General features: G+C 39.6%; 2 protein-coding genes across 2 annotated transcripts in view; one reads left to right on the forward strand and one right to left on the reverse strand.

The window, feature by feature from the left end:
• snx18b (sorting nexin 18b) overlaps positions 1-937 on the reverse strand; it is a gene marked incomplete at its 3' end in the record, with an annotated part of 3,777 nt that extends 2,840 nt beyond the window's left edge. Inside the window, exon 1 of the mRNA XM_080842684.1 lies at positions 1-937. This exon is cut by the window's left edge and continues 696 nt beyond it. Within this exon, the coding sequence (XP_080698810.1) occupies positions 1-757 (757 nt within the window). The 5' untranslated portion in view covers positions 758-937.
• A 1,502-nt stretch (positions 938-2,439) lies between these two features.
• arl15b (ADP-ribosylation factor-like 15b) overlaps positions 2,440-10,000 on the forward strand; it is a 63,810-nt gene continuing 56,249 nt past the window's right edge. The window contains exon 1 of the mRNA XM_080841995.1: positions 2,440-2,810. Coding sequence (XP_080698121.1) covers positions 2,799-2,810 — 12 coding nt within the window. The 5' untranslated portion in view covers positions 2,440-2,798. The remainder of the gene's footprint in view (positions 2,811-10,000) is intronic.

The raw sequence follows: 10,000 nt of genomic DNA on the forward strand, positions 1-10,000 counted from the left end.
TTTGTGTGTGACTTGGAGTAAGCTTGTAAGACATGTACGTTTTCATCCCTTTGAATTTGGACTGCTTCGTGGGGTCATCGATGCTGCATGAGAAGGGATAAGGGTTCTCCTGCCACTCCGGGCCACAGTCACCCATGACAACAAAGATCTTGTCACCATCTTTGACAAATCCAGATGCTTCACCCAGTAGGAATGCCTCTCCTCCAGATTTCACAAAAGTTGAAAACCTGTTGAGATTTCTACCCACAGTTGCAGTCCCACCTTTTTGCTGTTGCGAACGTGGTGAGGTATTTAATGAATATCCAGATTGTCCATCTTTATTCCGACTGACGGATGGCTCGTCTGCCACTGTTGAACTGTCATCCCAGTCATCGTCCCAATCGTCGTCGCTCCCTTGACTTGTCTGATAACTGTTCCTTTGGTGTGCTTGTGCAGGATAAGAAGCCGAATGGGTGGGGGTGGAGGTCTTCGGCACTTCGACGGGGTGACTTTCGTGGCTACTTGTAGAATGGTCTCCATAATACCCATCTCCAGATGTGCCGTTGTTGTTCTGCGAAATATTTGCGTCGAGATGACTGCTCAGAATTTCCACGTATGAGGCTGGGAAGAGTCCGGTCTCCCCCCTGCCATTAGTTCCCTCTAACCATCCTTCGACAACTTCTTCGCTGTATAAAGTTAAAAGTTCGTTTTCTCTTACTGATATCTCTCCTGGGTTTTCGGCATTGAAATCATACAAAGCTTTCGCTCTCAGCGCCATACTATAGGCTTAGCCGCAGACGGGCAGAACCGTGGCGAACAGACTATGAACAACACTCGTAACAGTACCTTACAACCCACGTACCATACAGCGTATCCCGCTTCGTGTACGTTGTTTTTGTGCTCTTTGCTGTCAGTGGATTTTAAAAAGAAAGAACCAAAAATGATTGCATCAAATAGGCCTGCTTATGGAGTTTGGGGTATGCCCAAAGAATTTTGCTGAGGCCAGGCGTTCGAACTCGAGTTCCAGATGCTTCGGAACGGCAACAGTATCAGTCATACGTATTCTAACTAGCCCGACAACTCGTGGGTGGAGCCAATCGGAACAATTAAACAGAGAGTACAGATCGTCTTTTCTTTCTGGACAGAAATCGTATGTTTTGATGCATTGCAACTTATGATGCTCCACGGACTTTTCTTTGCAGTTAGTACAGGCTACATGTAAAAAGAATCCTAATCATGTAAAAGTCGTGTACAACCTTTGACTTCACTGTCATACAGCATGTCATGCAAAAATACATATAATGGAAGTTATTTGGAATGGGAGTCTGAGCTTTTTCCCTCTGATCAGATGGTATTTAATGTTATGTTTCAAAAGTCAAGACTGCATTGGTATAATAATAGTAGCCTACTTTTGTATATGTATATAAGTGGTATATAATCTTCTTGCCTGTTCACCCAAAGTGTTAGTTTTGTTAAACAAATCTACTTTGTCTGCAGCAAAAATGCTGTGCTTGGTAGATAAGTGGTGGGTGAAAAGTAGGCTTTTCTAATAATGATCACAACCATTATACTAAAGAGATTTTAATTTGCAATAGCTAATTGCCAGTCTGTCATGGTATAATGCTTCTTGAGTGTCAAAGTGCATAATTTTACAATGATGGTAGCCAAAGAAAATACAAAACAAGACTGACCACTCTCTTTGCTTTTCACAAAACATTGTATCTACTGTAACAATGTGCTGGAGTTTACAAAATCCTCAACAGAGTTTATCCTTTAGCTGACATTTACTTACCTAAAAATAAATAAACATTGCTATAAAAGAATGTCATTAGATACTAACTCTCATTTTTGCATTTAAGTGATATGGACCCTCCTCCAATTTATCAAAATTGAACTTGGTAGAAAGGTCACGTGAAAAGTTGTCTTGACCTTAGGCCTAGCCTACTTTGTGACGGATATATTTGCGTGTATAGCAATCAGTTAGCTGGATGTGGATGACAACATGTGCCTAAAGAATGAATAAGAAGTCTTGAATGGATGGGATGTGTTTTCATTGACGAAGGCTACCTGTAGGCCCTAAAAAAACTTTATGACGTGCAAATGGACATTTTCAGTACCGCCTCTAGATGGCAGTAGAAACAAAGATAGCAAGAAACACCTCGATCACGTGACGGCTGAAGAACCCGGCATCATGAATGATGGTAGCCAAAGAAAATACAAAACAAGACTGACCACTCTCTTTGCTTTTCACAAAACATGGTTAACACCCATTTAACCATCTAAGATCGAGTACTTATAAAGTGGCAAGGATACACTGATTCTTATTACCAAGTAGTCAGTACAAGTGCATTTTGCCTGAAATTTCCTGGCTTTCGAGTGCCCGGTTTCTCTACAAATCCATTGACGTACGTCTTGTTACTTCTCGACAGTCTTCGATCGCGCTACGTAAGATCTGAAAAAGGGATTTCCATAGTTCCTGCAACATTGCAGCTAGCTATCACTACAGCCTCAGCCAAACTCGGTACCAAAGTAAACACGGGAGAAGGGGGAGATATGCATTAGATATAACAAAGAGAGTTTGATCTCTCGCGAGTACCATACACTTGTATTACCTCGCATGCTCAGGGATACCAAATAGCTGTCTCAAACTACAGTTACTTCATATTTTTTCAACTGGAAAGGCGGGGAATACAAAGCTGCAAGAAAGCCTTCAACCCAGACTTCTGGATGCATCATATTTACACCAAATATTTCCCAGACAATCATCGCTGATTGGATTGCACTTTCTTGAGGACCACGGCCAATTAATCGGGCAGTACATGGATTATCTGGTATGGTGTTTTACCCTCCTCTTTCCTCTCTGAAGCCGGTTGCTTGTCGAGTGTTGATGCTTTGTGTACATGAAGATAGCTAGCTTTACCGTTAGCTAACAGGAATGTTAGCGGAACGGAGTCGAATATCGGCACACGTCGAATATCGGCACCATACCTCGTTGTCATGTTTACATTCACTCTCGTGATCAACTTCGGACACCAATGGAGAGAAACGTAATCTCCCACAAAAATATGGCATTTAAGCTTTACTTGTGGAAAAAATTAACTCTGTAGACCTAATTTAAGCTTGCGAAATAGTGTTTTTTTTATAGTGCACTTTTGCGTGTACCTAATAGTGTGGAACACTCAGTGGCGCTACGAATATTTCGTTTGGTCTTTAAGTTGTACCGTCGGATTAGTTCTCTCCAAGATGACGTTTAACTGTCATTTTAAACTGTCATATCAAATGCCAAAACAGATACCATGACATAATGTAAGTACGGATGCTCACAGAGATCAAATCCGATTACTCTGGTCGTTTAGACCCATGTCAATATGAAAGGCACTAGTTGAGAAATTGGACGGAAGAAGTTCGCCTTCCGTAGTTGCGTTTACAGTTTACCTAAAACAAAGTTGAATTAGATAAAATGTTTGTATTTCCACTAACAATAGTACAATTACAATACCCTTATATTGATGTCTTAATTTTTAATACATAACATACATAATCACGCCATGTTTGTTTTGTGCAGGTTTAAGTGAATAGACTGCACCTACAACTGAATCAGGTCAAAGCAAGCCCACAAAATACCCTAATTAAACTAAAATAACACTATTGATATGAACGTTTTCTTGATAAAACATATTGTGACTAAGGCATTTGTACAGATTTCAACCAGGATATGTCAAAGCAAGAGGAAAAGCATTTTATTATCACGAATTCAACGCGGTAAGTGGAACAAAGTGGGAGTGACGATATTCGACTCATTTAAAAACTTACTCGAAAACGTGTCACCGTAAACATTAACAGAAATATTTTGAAATACGGTTTCTTACGGTGTTAAATGAGTCGTACAAGTAGAAAAGGACAAACATCTCTCTCGAAAACCGTTGGTTTGGGTAAGTTTACACCTAACGTTAATCTATAAATAGACATAGTATAGCGATTTCTTAACAAAGCGGCCGATATCCGGAATAGTTACGCTAGCATTCTAGCTTCAGTCCAAAACAGAAAGCTGTTTTGAGGTATTCTACCTGGGGTTGTAGCACGCCTTACCCTTTAAAGATATATGGTGAGAGAAGAGGTTTGTGTTTTAACATTAGCTTGTTTACTTAACGTTGACACCACTACATTCGCTCTGTTGAGGGCTGTGATATATTCAGTAAATTAACGTTAATTTACTACTTTCAACCTTAGCACATTCTAGAGTAGGGAAAAGGTTCATGATAGGTCACTACCACGCCGAGACGGTAGCGGGTAGCTAATATTGTTAGCAGTACATCTGGAAAACTTAATTTTACTCAGTTTAGCAGGTTATGTATTCGAGTTATCCTCAAATTAACCGACATGAAGATGAGTTTGGTACCTAGTCTAGGTACCTAGTTGACTTGATGGCTGAGTGGAATGGCTTGGGGAGTGACTCCACCATACTGATTTTGACCGGTGTTCCAGTTTAACTGGTTGTCATGTTAACTGGTGATTTTGACACGTTTCTATTCGATTTACGTTACCCATATTAGTCAGTATTACGAATATCACCTCGAGTGAATTCATTGTCGATGTAAAAGACTTGTGTCAAGTAAACAAACACAGTTACTTGAATATAGTGTGAATATCCATGTGTGTGTGATCTGCAGACTGAAATGTTCAATGTATGAACCGTTTCCCAATATGAGACACAATGGGTTTCGAAACCAGTCCCTGCCCCAAAATCCTCAATTTTATCGAGTATCTACGGGTTGAACCCTACTACTTAACTCGAATAGCCTAGTGTTCTTGCCGTTTGACAGCTGTAACATTCATGTATGTTTGTTTACACTAAATGGAGTGGGAAGGGTGTATTTGTTTGTCTGTCTGTGTGTGTGCAGGGGGTATTGAATTTCTGCTTGAAATACCCATCCCTACTTTATACAACTTCGTCAGTTGTGCTTGCACCACAACTACATGGCATGACCTAACCTAAAACTGCGGTTACTAGACGGGTGCGGTCATTACAAAGGTTTGTTTAAATACAGTGCATGAAATGCCCTGTATTGTTATTCCTAGGCTTCTTCTTCTTCTTCTTCTTCTTCTTCTTCTCACCTTTTTCTGCGATTAATTCAGCCCGAACCGCTTAACGTAGAAACTTCATTCAAACTTTGTCGCGTAGGTCTTGTAAAGGACACTTATGCTATGTATTTTTCACTTTTCTAAACTTTATACTTTTTAAGATATTAAATAAAAACGAATCTAAATTTTCCCATTGACTTACATTGGGCCATTATGACATCATAATAGGGTCTTTAAACTGGCTTGCACCTGTGCTTCACTGACACCTGCGCCAAATCCAAGGAACCTCTTCTCTGTCCCTCTCAATTTAACTGTAACTAGGAACATTAAGACACCTTCCATTCTCTACTTTTTTTTCTCTCCATCTCTCCATCTCTCCATCTTTCTCTCTATCCCTCTCAGTCTACTTTCTCTCACACTCAATCTCTCTTCTTCACTCCATTTTTATCTCCTTTTTTCAATATTTTCACTCTCTTTTTCTCTTTCACTCTTGTTCACTCTTCTTTCCTTCTTCCACTCTTCTTTCCTTCTTTCACTTTTCTTTCCTTTCTTCACTCTCCTTTCTTCTTTCCTTCTTTCACTCTTCTTTCCTTTCTTCTTTCCTTCTTCAACTATGATTTCCTTCTTTCACTCTTCTTTCCTTTCTTCACTCTTCTTTCCTTTCTTCACTCTTCTTTCTTTTCTTCTTTCCTTCTTTCACTCTTCTTTCCTTCTTCCTCTCTTCTCTCCTTTCTTCACTCTTCTTTCCTTTCTTCTTTCCTTCTTCCACTCTTCTTTCCTTCTTTCACTCTTCTTTCTTTTCTTCTTCCTTTCCTAACTTTTGCATTTCATGCAATGGTATTTCCTTCAGGAAATGCATTTTCTAGTTAAATACTGTAATGCGGTTTATGTATGTTGCAGTTAATAGTCGGGGGAAAAATGGTACACACTTCAACCAAAGCGACAACCTGCTTTGGATGAAAAATTGAACCCTGGTCAACCACACATAATTACACCATGTTCCCTGATGCACCTCTAACACCATCTTGAATGTGGGAAAATCAGTTATTATCTAGATCAGAATAGATTAGATTAGATTAGATTCAACTTTATTGTCATTGCACAGAGTACAAGTACTGAGACAGCGAAATGCAGTTTAGCATCCAACCAGAAGTGCAAAATAGCAATAAAAGTGCAGAGAATGTGCATAAGTGTAAAGTAAAGTGGAATAAGTGAATAAATAATATATGTACAGTAAGTATGTAATATGTAATATGTAAATATGTAATATGAACAGAATTCAGACTAGCAGCAATTGAGGTAAGAAGTGTAGATCTAAACCACATAACACAATGAAAGATGTACAATGAACAACTAGGCCTACTGCCGAAGTTGACAGAAATCTTGGTTTTAAACTCAGACCCCTCTCAATTTCTTCCCTCTAAAACTTAAAGCATAGATTCTGACACTTATTTTAAACAAACACACCAGAAACATGTGTACACAATGAAGGAACTACACACGCAATGTAAAGAAATAACCGTCTAAAGCTCAACCCAGCTCGATGGTCTAGACGGCGACAAAGTTGGATTGTGTTTTCCTTCATCTTCAATGTCTGTGGGGGACACTTATATAGCCATCATAATGTAGCATGCAGATCACCTATCAGGTAGGGCGTAGGACGATTGTGTCAACCAATGGAAAACCCTGAATGTCTGAATGTTTGGCCATTGTTAACAGTGGATGGCTGAACGGGCAGCGGCTTGCCTAAAGTCACTGTTCTTAAATACACCATGGCATTATGGAAGAACCGGTACTGAACAAATTGTTGCAAATGCAAGGCATAGTTGTTTATTGGGAGAAAAAGTACTACAGCAAAGAACTTCACAGTACCCTACAAGAAGCATGTGTACACACACACACACACACACCACACTCACACACACACACACTGCAGAGTTTTCAACTCTCCCGCTTTTACAGTGAGACACAGCTTGTATGTCCTGTGTCATGCTAGCATGGGAAAAAGCCCACTGACTTCAGTGCATCTCAAGACTCACCGATTCTCACGCAAAGTCAGCCTTGACCGTTCGCACCTCTGCTCAAGTTGTGCAAGCATCTCGCAATAAAGGTCAATCCTCTCTAGGCCATGGCCAACCATCTTAATATGTTATACTCCATTGCCAACCATCTTAATATGTTATACTCCATTGCCAACCATCTTAATATGTTATACTCCATTGCCAACCATCTTAATATGTTATACACTCCATTGCCAACCATCTTAATATGTTATACTCCATTGCCAACCATCTTAATATGTTATACTCCATTGCCAACCATCTTAATATGTTATACTCCATTGCCAACCATCTTAATATGTTATACTCCATTGCCAACCATCTTAATATGTTATACTCCATTGCCAACCATCTTAATATGTTATACTCCATTGCCAACCATCTTAATATGTTATACTCCATTGCCAACCATCTTAATATGTTATACTCCATTGCCAACCATCTTAATATGTTATACTCCATTGCCAACCATCTTAATATGTTATACTCCATTGCCAACCATCTTAATATGTTATACTCCATTGCCAACCATCTTAATATGTTATACTCCATTGCCAACCATCTTAATATGTTATACTCCATTGCCAACCATCTTAATATGTTATACTCCATTGCCAACCATCTTAATATGTTATACTCCATTGGAATATTGGTGTATAAACAAGCATGAGGGGAAAAGGAGCAGTATGTTCGAGCCTACATAACTTCTATCAGTTCAATACAGTTACACAGCAAACCAGTACAAATCAATGAATGACATGTATGTCCTTTTATCCACAGTAAAATTTCTCAAAATATACTTGTATGTGTGTGTGTATATATATTAAATAGAAAGCATACATTTCAATAATACATACTCAAATACTCATACTCAAGTACAGACACTTTGGACCCCAGCAAAGGTTGTACCTATGTCATTGGGAGATGTGCCATTGCCGTGTAATCCTCAACTTTACACCACATCATAGCCTCTGACCCACAGGAGGAAGAGCCAAGGCCACAACCCGCCATGCCAACCCAGTGCCAAATCAAATGATACCCTTGGAGATTTGGCTCATTTTTGAATTTACAATTTACATTTAGTCATTTAGCAGATGTCCAAAGTGACATACAAGGGAGAGAACAGTCAAGCTAAGAGCAATAAAAACCTGGTGTAACAATAAATACTACTTAGAAAACTAATACTAAATAGAAAAACGACATAGAAAGAAAAAGAAGTGCAGGAATGTAACCGCTGAAGTGCAAGTTAGGCATTAGTCAAGGTGTCAGTTAGGAAGGGAGGTGCTCTCTGAAGAGTTGTGTCTTTTTAAGCATGGCCAGTCTGCTGTCCGTTCATTCACCAGGGCAAAATAAATAATGTCGCCTTTAATACATGTATAGGGACTTTTTAGCATCCATGAGAAAATAAATTCCCTCAACATTCGAGAGCCTTTGTGCTAATTCAACTCTCAGCCTTTGTGTTACTAAGGTTACAGTTACTGACATGCATAAAACCCCATACATCCAAATATCAGCAGTTCTAAATCTAAAGATAATCCCAAATTCCCGAATGCTATGGCACAGATTTGGAGCAAAACCGAAGCTCTTTTTTGATGCGTTGCTTTCTCTGTAAGTAGAACACATGTTGGGTGGTATCATTCCAGGACTGTCTTCTGTGTTTTGATTGGTCACGATGACGAGTACATCTGGCTCCAGCTATTGAATAGATGCCTTCGCCGTGTAGGCCATCGCGCGTGGTTGAATTTGAAGCGATTATTTCTCTACATTGTGTGTGTAAATCTAGTTCTGTGGATGTGTACACATGTTTCTGGTGTGTTTGTTTATTATTAGAGTAAAATAGTGTCAGCATTATGCTTTATATTTCAGAGAGGGAAGAAATCGAGAGGGGTCTGAGTTTTAAACCAAAATTTCTATGAATTGCGACAGTAGTTGTTGTTCATTGTTTGTGTATATATCTGTCAGGAGTGGTTTTTTATTATAGAAGTGGTTTCTGGTGTATTTGTTTATTATAGGAGTTGAATAGTGTCAGCGTTATGCCTTCTATTTCAGATAGGGGAGAAATTGTCGCCGTCTAGGCCATCGAGAGGGGTCGGAGTTATGAACTAAGATTTTCTCCAAACTGACAGTAGATTTTGTTCATTCTTGTGTGCACATCTTTCAGGTGTGGTAGTGTATTGCAGAGGTGCAATGGTGCATACATTATGCTGCCCAATCGAGATGGGGAACAACATGGCAGAGTCTATGAGCTTTAGACTGGGAAGTGTTAGATTAAGTTTTCTCGCAATTGCTCCTGTATTTCTTGTCCATTATATGTCCTTCAGGTATGGTAGTGTATTATAAAAGTGAAATGGTGCAGATATTGTTCCAACGGCGTGAGTAGCTTCAAATAAAGCCTTTGACCGATTAATAAACTTTCACTCATGGAGTTCCCCTTTGGACATCCTAGCTGGAGCCCATTCACTGTAACATGCACACAGACGTGTGAAAGAAGGTCGTCGGGGCGTTTCCGTGTTGCGAAGTGATTCTCAGAATAGAACCATTTCCTCAAGAAAAAGGGCCTAAAAAAGAACATAAAACGCTGGCTTTAAACCAACTGGAGCGGATTAGGGGCATGGTCCATTATATAAATATCCATGGCTTCACAAATCCAAACTCTCATGGCTTAGTGAGGGTGTAGTGTTGCTGTGCTCCTTTTCTCACCAAGGTTCACTCCTTATATAAATTGGTGTTATGCAATCTGATGCTCCGCAGACCTACAAAATTAGCTTGAAACCAGGGCAATGTGCCTTAAATAACACGGAAGCCTGTTGCCATATGATGTGACATTCGATACATAAACAGAGTGAATGTCAGTCTTTTGTGTCGCCCACCTATCAACA

The sequence above is a fragment of the Sprattus sprattus genome, assembly GCF_963457725.1.
Source record: "Sprattus sprattus genome assembly, chromosome: 7".
Classification (NCBI taxonomy): Eukaryota; Metazoa; Chordata; class Actinopteri; order Clupeiformes; family Clupeidae; genus Sprattus; species Sprattus sprattus.